We start from the raw sequence: 14017 nt of genomic DNA on the forward strand, positions 1-14017 counted from the left end.
TATCTCATTTTTTAAAAATTTATTGCAAATGACAAATTTGGTAAAATATTTACAAAATTTTAGATTATATCAATGATAGACATCAATAAATTTCTATCGATATCTATCAATGTACTTACAGACACCCACGTAAGTTTATCAATATCTACCACTAGTATAATGTAAAATTTTACTATGTTTTATAAATGTTTTAGTTCATTTTGCTATATTTAAAAATATCTCAAACTTTGTTTGATTATTGCAAAACTATATAAAAATTTATTTTATTTTATACTTATATATAGTTAGGATTTAGGGAGAGAGGTTCAATCGTAAAATTTGTTGGTCACATGTTTGATTAAGCCATCGAGAGTAGCACAAGTTAAACAAACATGTGGTATGGTGTGGAGGGCTCACTCTTGCTAGAGCCCCTCGTGATTATTAGGTTGTGTGCTTTCCTTCGCTTTCGGAACCATTGTCAAAAGTAGGTATAAATTTTGGTTGTTGAATTTTTACAAATATTAAATTTGAATCTTCACTTACAGACACCATACGTCCTATTGAAGAAAAAAGAAAAATAGTATTTATTAGTCTAGTTTTATATTATTCAAAATGTTACACTTTTCGTCTTTGTGTTTGAGTTTGATTTCAATTTAATTCATAATTTTCAAGATATTGACATTTTCAGATTGCACATCGTTTATATATTTATAATTTCATATTTATTGAGTAATTATCTTTTTATATTTATTGAAAAAAATCATCCGACGATTTTACACTCTAAATACAAACATAAATTTAAACTTGACCGACGAGTCAAACCAACCTTACTTTCCATCTTGAGTGGTCATGTCTATCAATTTAATAAAAAAAAAATACTATAGTTAATTAAGGTCTCATTTGTTATAATTTTGAAAAAATAAATTATACTATTTTTTTCAATTTAATCCATATTAAAATCACATTTCCTGAAAACGAATATATATATATATATATATATATTATTAATGTTTAGTAGTAAAAATAAATAAAAAAAGGAAAAAAAGAAGAAAAAAAGATAATATGAAAAGAAGAGTCGGAGACAGGATCCGAAACCTAATCTTGATTCAATTGGGAGCCAAATACACAACACTTACCAACCATCGATCGAGGGGCCACCGGAGTCGGAATCGGAGACGGAGATGGAGCGCAATTATAACTACGACGAGCACGAACACGAAGTCTACGGTGGGGATATTCCCGACGACGCCGAGATGGATGCCGACCTCGACATGTCTTCTGGTAGGGCCGACGAAGAAGGCTACGACGCCGAGCCTAGTAACGCTAACTCCAAGGTGCGCTTTTCGACTTCTTCTCTCTTCTCTTTCATCGACTCTTGTCTCTGATTCTGTGTTTCATTTTGTCTTTAAAAAAAATTATTCAGGACTTGGAGGACATGAAGAGGAGGCTTAAGGAGATCGAAGAGGAGGCTGGTGCCCTTCGGGAAATGCAGGCTAAAGTTGAGAAGGAGATGGGTGCTGTTCAAGGTATCTTTTCGTTCCATCTTTGTAATTCAGTTAGTTGGTTATTGAATTCTGTTCTTGATGTTTGTGAGGGGAATTTAGGTTGCTTGAATTAGCTCTGTAGCTGTTTTTCTTTACTGGAAAAGATCAAAAAGGGGGGAAAAACCTAGTTTTAACCTTTTAAGACTGATCACATGTTTCATATCGAAGGATAGCTTCCCGAATCTAGAATCAGGTTGCGTGAAGTTCTAAGAGCTGTTTGGGTTTATCGTTGTTAGCTGTATTGTACTTGAAGGATGCAATGGTGGGTTTTTGGTATTCAAGTTTCAGAGTCTAGAATTTGGCGTGGTTTGCAGTGAAGGGATGTTGGAGGAAAATAGGAGAGTTTTGTGATTAACGGAGGTTGTCGAAAAGTTATTTAATGGTTTAAGAGTCCCTGGTGGGAAGTTTGGTAGTTGGTCTACTGCCACAAACTTCAAGCTTGGTTTCTCATAAAAACGTAATAAAATAAAACAAAAGATAGTTAGATATTGAAAATTCTGAGGCTTTGTGAATTTTTATTTATGATTGTTATGTCAAATAGGTGCAAAACGTTATTAGTTTTTTTGCTGGCAATCATCCAGAGAGTTGCAACTATTTCTATATTTGAATAAATTTTTTTTCTCATATTTGAATTTTGAGTAAATTTCGGAAAGGTGTAACACTTACTTCACTTTAATATTGCCAAATTTTTATTATATTTCACTTATCAATGAAACTAATCAATTGTTTTAATGTACCCTCATGTCCTTTCCAGTCGTAAGCACATTGCATTTCTAGCTGTTCAAAACCTTTTGAACTTTCAGCTTGTATTTGTGGAATATGCAAGATGCATGTGTTCTATGTGGCATGCATGTCTGCTGATTAGATACTTCATAGAATGTTTTTTTTATAGCGAATAGACTAATCCTTTTCTTGTCATTATTTTATCCGCTTTTTGGTGGTGAGAAAATAGTAATTAGTGGAAGTCTTATTTCATACTTTGCTAGTTTGGTTAACCATCTTTTTTCAGTATGTAGTTTGTAATTAACTTGTGTTCCTTTTAACATGTAAGAAGATTCATCCAGTACCTCTGCAACACAGGCTGAAAAGGAGGAAGTAGATTCTCGATCTGTATATGTTGGTAATGTGAGATTTATCACCCCTTTCCTGCCACTGTGTTATTTTAATATTGAAGTTTTACAGTACACATGTCTAGTATTACACCTTTACTTTTTATGCTCTAACTATCTAACGTAGTGGAACACATGCTTTTTAGTTATGCTTTCAAAGACCCTGGCAAATTTTGAAAACTAAAAAGTAGCTTTTGACTACTTGATTTTGTTTTTGAAATTCAGTTTTGAATTCAAAGGTGTTTTTAGGTAAGATGAAAAGCTTACCAACAAATAATGAGGAAAGTGTAAATTTCAAAAATAGAAAGCTAAAAGCAAAATGGTTATAAAGAAAATGCGTAAATTTTTCTTAATTTCTTTTTTACTTTGACTGTCATCTATTTTAAATGAAATATAGGAGATGCCGACAAGAAATATAGGAGACAAAAAAAAAAAAAAAAAACAATTATCATGAGGAAATACCATACCACAGTACAAATTGTAAGAATTTATTTAAGTTCTCTTACAAGTTTTTGTGGCAAATTATAACGTTATTGCCACAACTTGTTAAACAGAAAGTCCATGCCAAAAAGACCTATTTGTTAGTTAAATCAGGAACCTCTTCCCAGCCCATTCTCTTCTCATGGACAAGCGTCCTTTTTCTTCTTTCCCCAAAGAAATGTATTCTTTGTGTCGATTCATCGTGTTTTAGCTCTCTTTCTTTCTCTCTTCCTACTCCCCCTCCTCCTCCTTTTCCTCCTCTTCCTCCATATATATTTTTTTAAAATTTAGGGCAAATATCAATTACACCCTTGAACTTTGAGAGTTGTATCAATTTAAATCCTAAACTAATAATTGTATCAATTCAAACCCTGAACTTTCGGGTTGTATCAATTTAAACACTACTAATAATTGTATTAATTTAAACCTTAACTTTTCATAAATGCATCAGTTAAACCTTAACTTTCTTAAATGTATCATTTCCCTCAACTTTCCTAAGAGTGTCCAAGTAAAACATAATGGAAGGTTTAAATTGATACATTTATAAAAGTTCAGGGTCTAAGTTGATACACTTGTAAAAGTTTAGAGTATAAATTGATGCAACTGTGAGCTTGGAGTTAAATTGATTCAAACCCCAAAGTTTATGGGTACAAATTGAAAATTTTCCTAAAATTTATTTGATATAAAAATTGAAGTCCATGGCCATGCAACAATTAGCTAATATTATTTTCAGGTTACTTAAGTCACAAGTCCTTATGGGAGTTGGAATGAAGAAGAGACCGAATTCAGCGTATTGTCGGTTTAAGAGGAATTTGAGAATTAATGGCCTTGATACAGAGCAAACAACAGCCAGGTCTTATAGTCATATTTGGAAACGTCTTCTATAATCTATTCACTTTGTTGCACTCTGCTGGCAAATGGTCCTAAGAATTACTATTGTTCCCTTCCTGGGTGCATTGCATTAATCTAGCAAAGAAATCCCAAAAAGTTTATTCGATTCTAAATTATCCTGATTTCTTCTTATTGTTACCCTTCATGAATTGATGCTGCTATCATTGCGAGCTTCTTGCACTCCTTAGTTCATTCGCAGTATTTTCCTGCCAAAAGGAGCTTTTCCCACCATCTCTGTCCTGCAACTTTTACTTGTTGTGAAGTTTTCTATTCAGTGTTTTGGGCCGCGTACTCCCACCCATGGCTACACACATTTCCAATCTTTCTTTCTCTCGTAAACTACCTTTATGTTGTTTCATTTTTCATTTATGCTAACCACCCCATAGGGCAGACTCTTTTATAAATCTCAAGGAACAATCGAATATTTAGATGGTTTTAGAGACAATGGTAGGAGCGAGGCAAGGTTTCATGCCTCCCTTTTAGGCTTTAGTTAGCAAGGTTTCATGTGAAGATTTTTGTAATTATTTGTTAGGTCTCAATTGGCTTGATTGGATACTTTTTGTGGTAGTTTGGCTCCTTGTGGGGTTGCTTTCTTTATGGCTTTGTTTCCTTTCAGTTTTGCTGAACGTAAGGTTGGTTTTCAATAAAAAAAATTTCATGTTTTAGATGTGAAATATCTGATATTTGTTTCAAGGTTTTATATTATTTGTATCGAGTCACAATGAAATTCTAGGTCTAAAGATATTATTCTTTTAACATGATCATAATCTGAAGTTCTGTTAGTCCTGTTAAGTCTAGCTAGGCCGATGGCAGATTGAAGTGTCATTTCTCCTTGGGCATTTTTGCCTCTCGTCTTATTTTACATGGCTTTCCAACATCATATTTCAATACAAAATGATTTATTATTTCTGTCCTGGTATTTTCACTTCAGGTCGACTATGCATGCACTCCTGAAGAGGTCCAACAGCATTTTCAATCATGTGGGACAGTGAATAGAGTGACAATTTTGACGGACAAATTTGGTCACCCCAAGGGATTTGCTTATGTTGAGTTTGTGGAGGTTGATGCTGTCCAGAATGCTTTGCTGTTAAATGAGTCAGAGTTGCACGGTCGTCAACTTAAGGTCTTTTGAACTTAGTTACACTCTTTAACTTTCTATCAATAGTGATTGTCACTAATAGGACGCTGATAGTGTGTGTATGTCGGAGGAAGACTTTGGGGGATAAGAGAAGTTGTGACTTCTGAGTGAAAGGTGTATATAGAGGGGAAAATTATATGTAGAAGCATTTGCTTTTGGTTAGTTGAGTTCGCTAGGTTTGGGAGACTAGGAGCTTCTGCACATCCCCGAGCCTCTACACTGTTCGTTGATACGTAATATTGACTTCTATCACTGACCATGTCCATTGGTACATTTTGCAGGTCTCTGCTAAAAGGACAAATGTGCCGGGCATGAAGCAATACCGCGGAAGGAGGCCAAACCCTTTTGGCTTTCGAGGTCGCCGGCCTTTCACGCCTACTGCACCTTATCCTTCATATGGTTATGGGTAAGCACTAAACTACTATATTGCTTCTCACTCTATGGTATGACGAAGAATTTGAAATGCTTGTATGCAAGTCGTAAGGCATGGTATGTGCCTGGAGGTTTATGTATTTGTGTAGCTTTCTTAACACACCCTCTTAGAGGTCATAGTTTCTTTGCCTTCCCGCTCCACATAGGATGTAATCTTAGAAGTCTTTCATGTTGGTAATATCATGTGTTGGGATAAATAATCTCTCCCAACGTTTCCTGTTTTGTTATGGTACATATGCGATTCAAATGTGAAAATTTACAAACAAATTTCAATGACAAGCCAATTGGTCATAAATATTCTACTATTTTGACAAAATAGTTTAGTTTGCATATATATGTATATACATATTGCCATTTCTTCTTTTGGATATTTAAATCATGATTGTGCTGCATTTCTTTAAAATTTTTGTCAAAAAATGATTATCATTCAGGTGTGGGAGACAAATTGCACTCTTTTAGAGCAATCAACTTCTAATGCATATTGTTGAAGGGGAATTAGAGCGTCGACTGTCCACTTCTTTTCTTCTCTCTTTGCTGATTTGAAGGAATTAATTAGTGGAATGTTGTACACTTCTAATTGAAAATTCAATTCCTTTCACTTCCAGCTTTATAATGTGAGTTTCTATCTTCTTTCTTTATGCAGAAGGGTCCCAAGGTTCAGGCGACCGATGCGGTACAGACCCTACTAGGAGATACAATGCTCGTACTACCGCAAAATTATTGTTTGGGATCTAGTGTTCCTTCGACTCAATGGTGTTTTTACCATCTCTATAACTTGGAGGGTGTGGAAAACATTGTACTTTATTGATGTTTCAACAGTCCCAATTGAGTTTCTTATGAACTTGGTAGCAGTTTGTAGCTTTGAGGGGGTAAAAGATTTGTGGACTGGTTAACAATTTGTTGGCTCTGGAAGGGCTGAAAAAACCATGTTATCATCAACCATAAGAGAATTTGGAAGAAAGAAAATTAAGGAGATTAAAGGACATAGAATTCTTGTGTATGATGAATTGGAACTGATCAGGATGTAGAATTCTTTGTTATTTAAGAAGCAATTATAAGTTGATATGATGATATGTAGAACTATCCTATTTTTTGCCTTCTCTCCAGTTTGATGGGTTTAGCAATGAAATTTCTTGTTTGGTTTATACCCATTTTAATTAAGGAAAAAAAACTTAGGTAATTATTTGAAGACTTCTTGATTGTATAATTTGATTATCTTAATATAAAGTAGAGGTACAATATAATACAATGAGAAACATGTTTTTCGCTATTTCTAAAAAAATATTGTCTATGATACGATAGTGAAAGTTCTTTATTTTCACATTTTAGTTTCATTGTATACGGAAACTTTGCATGCAAATTGGATTTGTCTTTATCCAGCTTTATCTTTACTATTGTCCTCTCTCGTAGAGGTGAACATAATAGGTCAAAAAATCGAACTGAATATCGAAAGTGATCGGTTGGAAAAAATAATAATAACGGAATAGTCATAATAATAATAATAAATTGTCATAAGCTTAGTAACAATAATAACACTAATAAATAAAAATCTTTATTGGTCATAGGTATTAAACCACCTCAATTTACTTTGAAAAAAAAGAACTAAGTTTTAAAAAAACAAATCAATAGTTTGGTAAATGTAGTTTTTTCGAATGATAGACATTTATTGATATCATTTAATATCTAGTAGTCATAGAAGATAGTAATATTGATAATCTATGAAAAGATATTTTATTATATATATAAATATTTTAGTTTATTTTGCTATATTTTGACAATAACGATATCAAATTTACTTGTTGTTATCGGACACTTCACAAGCATATTCTTAACGATTTTTCAGTTAAAAAATATATAAAAAAAATGAAAAATATTGAAGTTTTTCTGAAAATAGAAATATTTGACAAATTATTTGCTATTAGTATACAAGACTATTGAAAAGAATTTTTTTTATTCAATATTTTGCTAAATGTTTTATTTTCGACCCTTTCTCAACATAAATGATATTAATTTTAAGCGATTGAAAAGGATTATGAGGTTTTGATAGCATTGTTAGCGCGGGCATATTTCATTGTTCTACGTCGGGTCATCGATTTCTATCGCTTGCTGCTCTAAGTTGAATATAGCCTTTGTTGAGAGCTTTGAAGAATATCTCCATATCGCTCCACTACGAATCTCGTAACTTCTTCTTAATTTTTGGGTTCAATTTGAACTTCTATTGCACGATATTTGAACTTCGACTGGCACCCAGATTCAATGGCGTCCAATCATGGATTAAACGAAGAAGCAGCTGATAACCCATCATCGTAAGTTTGTTTCTTATTTTCTTTCTCCTGTTCTATCATTTTCCCTCCTTCTTCGTCTCCCTTTACCCAACCCTTCTTTCATTTTGTATATCGCTTTAATTCTTCATTTTTGCTCTGTTGCTGAGGGATTGATTTATCGGGCTCATCGTGAATCGATCAATTTTCCCTTTCTGTTTGGTCAATTATTACCAGGCCTACAAATGTTTACAAAGATCCCGATGACGGACGGCAGCGGTTCTTGCTCGAATTGGAGTTTGTTCAATGCCTTGCCAATCCTACCTACATTCATTGTAAGTTTTTGTAAAATTTAGGGTTTCTTTATAGGGGTTAGGCTTATTTCTTATGCTTGAAACTTCAGCTTGAAGGGTAGGCCAAGCTATTGGATGTTCGAAGTTTCGAAAATTCAGCGTTTATCCTAAGATTTGCTTTCGGACCATTTCAGTTGAATTTATATTCAATTTGGATTTCTAATGAGCTAACTATACATGAAAGTGTGCTTTACATGTAAAGCAACCAATACGAAAGTAAATTCTACGTATTTCTTCTAATGATAAAGTGGATTGAACTTATGTGTATAATAAATGTCATTGTAAAATTAAATAATCACTTTGGAGTGAGTTCAAGCTAGGACGAACATTTACCAATGATTTAATACCGTATGAGTTTTCTTGATATCAATATCAATATAGTATTGTTATAGTTGTTCCATTCAATTAGTTGAGGTCTAACAAGCTAGCTTGAACATCCAGGGTGTGAAAGAAAAAGAACTGGTTGCTTGAATTTTTATCATATAATATCTCACGTGAACCATGTGTTTTATTTAAATTTGAACATGATTTTCTTGGTTGCATTTTCCTGTGAAGGTGTGATTTTTTATTGACCAGTGTGAAGAAGGAAGTCACAATTAAAGATCAGATTTTGACATCTAGAACCAAAGTTCATTCTATTGCATGACATCTTCTTGAGTTAGAGTAGTGCCTAGATGAAACTTTTTCTTTTATGTTAACCACCTGACTACTGCTGGTGCAGCGACCTACTGTTCCTACTACAAAATCAACTTATAAGTTACCAGAGATCAGTGCACGTCTGATCTTTTTCTGCCTGTTAAGAAAAGCTGGCGTTGTACAATTCTTACATATAGTGAATTTCCTAGAATTTTATCCTTTTGATGATATGCTACATTATCTTACTGAAGTACATTTCCGAAGTTGGCACTTACATTTTTTATGATAGTCATCTTCACCTTCACGTACACATTTCTTCTTAACAAACGATGTATTTGCAAATTGATATTGAAATGTTGGAACAAATGCTTTTTGTGCTCTCAGTTTTGGTTGCTGATCATCTAGTTTTATACAGATCTGGCACAGAATCGTTACCTCGAGGATGAAGCTTTTATTGGTTACTTGAAGTACCTTCAATATTGGCAACGGCCAGAGTATATCAAGTTTATAATGTGAGTCGGTTCTTTCCCTGAACTGATGAATGAGAACTGATTGTTCTTTTGGTATTGACTTCAATGTTGTTTCTAGGTACCCCCATTGTCTTTTTTTTCTTGAACTTCTACAAAATTCAAACTTCCGAAATGCAATGGCTCATCCTGGCAACAAGGTTAGCTTCTGTTCTTTTTTGTTCAACTTCTCTTTCGAGATCGGAGAATAAATATTTAGTTGGATAGTGATTTTTTTCTGTGCTCGCGACTATGCACATCTCTGATAAATGCCCAGTAGACTCGTATGTTCGTTTCAGTTTATACTGAGATGAGAAAAATCTAAACTGTCTCCCATGTCCATCGATTCAAGAGAGATATCTGTTGCTTCTTTCCAAATGGTTTGCTCATATGCAGATAGCGATATTTCCCCTTTTCCTTTTTCTTAGTATTTTAACGCAGTTGCATCATTTGGAATTTCTTAGGAATTGGCACACAGACAACAATTTTACTTCTGGAAGAACTATAGGAATAATCGATTGAAACACATTTTGCCTCGACCTCTTCCCGAACCTGCAGCATTACCACCCCCAGTATCCGCCCCACCTCAAGCACCTGTACCGGCCCCAACCCCAGCCCCCACTGTGGCAGCTTCACCTGCTACAGCTGCACTTTCTCCCATGCAGTATGGTATTCCACCTGGTCCTGGACTTCCAAAGAACGACATGAAGGGCGCAGGAATTGATCGACGAAAGAGAAAACATGTAACGTGTCACATATCATTTGTTTTCTCAAGTTATCGATGTACTCTACTTATTAGGTTAGAAGACACACCTCTTCCTTAAACCTTCAAATTTTCATTTACTTCTTTTGTGTGTTTGACAGGAAAGAAGTATGACGTAGTTGGTTTCATTAGTCAAAACTAGGGTGGATGCTGGAGCAGCTCACGAGGTAAATATGCATACAGTGAAAATTAAAGTTCAAAGATGATGCCTTGCATAAGCTTTCCAAGAGTTATCCTTCACTTCGGGTTGTGCAAAATCTCTCTCTCGCATGTTCGCGAACAGAGCGACATGACCTCCACGTTCGTATAAAGTATTGCTAAGAATTCTTAAAATTTTTGGTTTATCTATATGTTTGGCTGTTATGGCTATCTATACATTGGTAAGCAGTTCCTTTGACTATCCTTTTATCTCCATCTATATTAGACAATTTTTTGTAGCAGCGTAAAATCCTATGAGTAGGCATGGTGAGAAGTGAGCAGTAATGTGGATATAGCCAGATATATCGTTTATAAATAGTGACATTTTGTTATATTTGTAAATACTTTTGCAATTTGTTATTAAATTTTTTTTTTTATGTTTTATTGATTATGATATGTAAGAATATGTATTAATAGTTCAAGTTTATGTCAATGTTGACGAAAATATAGAGATCATAAAAAATATTGATTAGACGTTGACGTAGATCATAAATATAATAAATCTCTAAAAACATTTAATTTAAATATTTTATTCTATTTCAAAGTGACAGTTTTGTTTGTTTTGTTTTGTTTTTTTAATAGATTTTTTTACAATGTAATAAAAATGACAGTTCAAAACTCAAATTATCAATGCCTCTCTTGCAATTTTTTCATTAACCTTATTCTATAAATTTTCATTCTTTAACTAAACTCATCACAACTCAACAAACTTGATCACTGATCTAATATTCTTTAATTATAGATATTTTCCAAACCATTCTTATAGTTTCTTTTAGTCATAAACATACCTCAACCCTTTATAAATTCGATTTTGGGTTGGGTTCGGTTTAGCATTTGGTTCGATTTGTATGGTTTCAGTGACCACCATTCACCCCTAGTTTTTAATATCACATAGTCACTTCAACATCCTTGACAAAGAAAAGTTAATTTTGAATTTTTTTACATAACTTCAATTTTGAAATGTTAAAATTAAATAATATTACTATGTTTTTTCTTTGTTTGTAAATTGTATATAAAAACTACTGATTGGAATAGAAAAGCATTACTATATAATTTATTAGAAAAAAGAAAAATGAGGGACGTCCAATTCCTTCGTTTCGACGATTTTTCATTTCTTGTGTGGGGATTAAATTCCCTTTTTTGGATTAGACATACCCAAAGAGCTCTCTTTCTGATAGAAAGAACTGAACTGAATCCATGGTGATGGCCATTCTTGCTTCTTCTTCACCTTCTTGTTACACCTCAAAAGCTTTCCTTCTCTCTCAACGTTCCTTCTTCTTCTCCACCATTTCATCCAAACCCTCTTCCTCCTTCTTCCTTAAACCCACTTCCCGTTTCTTCGCTTCTTCCTCCCCAACTTCTCTCCGCTACTCACCAACCCCTTCTCCTCCCACCAATGTCATCCAAATCCTCGAACAACGCGGCCTTCTTGACTCCATCACCAGCGACAATCTCCGCTCCGCTTCTCTCTCCCCTCTCAAGGTCTATTGCGGCTTCGACCCCACTGCCCAGAGCTTACATTTAGGTAATCTTCTTGGTTTAATCGTCCTCTCTTGGTTCCGCCGATGTGGCCACTCCACCGTCGCTCTTATCGGTGGTGCCACTGCCCGTATCGGCGACCCCTCCGGCAAGAGCCTCGAGCGGCCCGAACTCGACCTCCAAACCTTGGAGGCTAATACCCTGGGAATTACTAATATTATCACTAAAATTTTGGGGAATTCGGGGTCGGATTCTGATTTTTGCCCTAATTTTTTGATTCTGAATAATTATGATTGGTGGAAGGAGTTTAGATTTTTAGATTTCTTGAAAGATGTGGGTCGGTTTGCGAGAGTGGGATCGATGATTGCTAAGGAGAGTGTTAGGAGGAGATTGGAATCGGAGCAAGGAATGAGTTATACTGAGTTCACTTATCAGCTATTGCAAGGGTATGATTTTCTCCATTTGTATCAAAACGAGGGCGTTTCTGTTCAGATTGGAGGTAGTGATCAATGGGGGAATATTACTGCTGGGACAGAGCTTATTAGGAAACGTTTGCCTCAAGCTGATGGCGTTTATGGTTTGACATTCCCTCTTCTTCTAAAGAGTGATGGCACCAAATTCGGTAAATCCGAAGACGGTGCTATTTGGCTTTCGCCATCGATGTTATCTCCATACAAGTTTTATCAGTATTTCTTCAGTGTTCCTGATGCTGATGTGGTGAGGTTTCTTAGAATTCTCACATTTTTGGATATTGAGGAGATTCAGGACTTGGAAAGCCAAATGACGAAACCTGGGTATGTTCCTAACACGGTGCAGAGGCGGCTGGCCGAAGAAGTTACTCGGTTTGTTCATGGTGAAAATGGTTTAAGTGAGGCCCTTAAGGCTACTGAAGCATTGAAACCAGGAGCAGAGACAAAGTTGGATTGGAAGACTATTGAAGGGATTGCTGAGGATGTTCCATGCTGCTCGTTGGAGTATGATCAAGTGTTGAACCTTTCGGTTGTCGATCTCTCAGTTACGACTGGTTTGCTTGAAAGCAAGTCGGCTGCCCGTCGGTTACTGAAGCAAGGGGGACTTTATTTGAATAATGGTAGAGTGGATTCTGAGAGTAAAAGAGTTGAAGCTGTAGACGTTATTGATGGAAAAGTTCTACTTTTATCGGCAGGAAAGAAGAACAAGGTGGTTGTAAGGATATCATAACAGAGCGGATTCAGAAACAGCTCATTCATTCCCTAACCAACAAGTCCTTCATTTTTACTATTATTTTTTGGGTGAATTTTTTTGGTAAACTATTTCAAGTTCATAGTTAAGTCCCAATCTTCAAATTGATGTTTATTACCTGTTCTAGAGTAGTTTTGAAACGGTTTAGACCACTTTTGCCAATTTTTAATCATTCAAAATCAATTTTATTAGTGAGAAAATAACATTTAAAAATGCAAAATAAAACATGGATGATAGAATATATGTTTTAAAGGGATTTTAAACATATTAGAAGTGATTTTAACCGATTCAAAACCACTCACCAACGTGTCCTTAGAGTCCTTAGAGTGTTCGTGAACTAATTTGCTGCTGAGGAGGCAATTCTTTCAGATAGATGCTGGTATGCCATTTAAGGAGTGCAGTGGATGCAGGTTACATTAATTGGGCTGTTTCACTACTTCATCTTGCAAGTTATAACTTATAGGTATGTTATATTTGCTGATTGTTGCTTTATGGTTAACTATCTGTTAAATTCCAACAAATCAGAAAAAAAAAAAAAAAAGAGACAGTTGGTGAAAGTGTAGTGAATCAGAGAAGTAGAGAGGGATGTTTGTTAGGAAGATGAGTTAGAAGAGATTGGATGTTGGTAGGGAGGGAACTGCCTGTGAAAATTAATGGAGTGACAAGAAGAGAAATGAGATGTTGATATATGGAAAAAATTTAGCAAAAGTGAGCAGTAATTGACGTGTACTTCTTTGAAGTTGGATGTTCAAATTTCCGTACTTTTTCTTTGTTGTATTGAAAAAGAAATGAAAATTTTATTTAAAAGCATGATTTTTTCATGTTTCTATAAAATTTAAAACCAAAATGAGAAATAGGCTACAAGATTATGAAGGTGTAGAGCAGAAGGTAATGATGTTAGTGATGTGTTTACTAGAAATACAGAGTTCAACGACACTCTCTTGATACAGCTTGTTTTCAATTGATAGGAAATTTCAGCAGTGCACAATATGATGCCATATAGTTTTCTAAAATCTTGTTATAGCTA

The 14017-nt window shown here is 34.7% G+C and overlaps 3 protein-coding genes across 6 annotated transcripts; all 3 read left to right on the top strand.

Moving 5' to 3' along the window:
• The first annotated feature begins 1021 nt into the window (after window positions 1-1021).
• LOC103494443 (polyadenylate-binding protein 1) lies at window positions 1022-6656 on the top strand. Of its 4 annotated transcripts, none has more exons than XM_008455617.3 (6): window positions 1022-1313; window positions 1403-1505; window positions 2575-2648; window positions 4935-5126; window positions 5423-5547; window positions 6217-6656. In XM_008455617.3, exons 1-6 carry the CDS (start codon window positions 1161-1163, stop codon window positions 6260-6262), a joined length of 693 nt encoding a protein of 230 aa, XP_008453839.1. In that variant the 5' UTR covers window positions 1022-1160; the 3' UTR covers window positions 6263-6656. The 4 variants fall into 4 exon arrangements, with proteins under 4 accessions (XP_008453839.1, XP_008453840.1, XP_050943231.1 ...); XM_008455618.3 differs by having other exon boundaries at window positions 1024-1313; window positions 2578-2648; XM_051087274.1 differs by lacking the exon at window positions 1022-1313 and having other exon boundaries at window positions 1422-1505; window positions 2578-2643.
• A 951-nt stretch (window positions 6657-7607) lies between these two features.
• LOC103494449 (mediator of RNA polymerase II transcription subunit 31) lies at window positions 7608-10632 on the top strand. The gene is made up of 6 exons (XM_008455623.3): window positions 7608-7879; window positions 8072-8169; window positions 9239-9335; window positions 9412-9490; window positions 9794-10072; window positions 10194-10632. Exons 1-6 carry the CDS (start codon window positions 7830-7832, stop codon window positions 10209-10211), a joined length of 621 nt encoding a protein of 206 aa, XP_008453845.1. The 5' UTR covers window positions 7608-7829; the 3' UTR covers window positions 10212-10632.
• A 690-nt stretch (window positions 10633-11322) lies between these two features.
• Window positions 11323-13729, top strand: LOC103494447 (tyrosine--tRNA ligase, chloroplastic/mitochondrial). Its single transcript, XM_017046094.2, has one exon. The coding sequence runs from the start codon at window positions 11488-11490 to the stop codon at window positions 12967-12969; it is 1482 nt and encodes a 493-aa protein (XP_016901583.1). The 5' UTR covers window positions 11323-11487; the 3' UTR covers window positions 12970-13729.
• The last annotated feature ends 288 nt before the right edge of the window (window positions 13730-14017 follow it).

This window comes from Cucumis melo, chromosome 7 (genome assembly GCF_025177605.1).
Source record: "Cucumis melo cultivar AY chromosome 7, USDA_Cmelo_AY_1.0, whole genome shotgun sequence".
Taxonomy (NCBI): Eukaryota; Viridiplantae; Streptophyta; class Magnoliopsida; order Cucurbitales; family Cucurbitaceae; genus Cucumis; species Cucumis melo.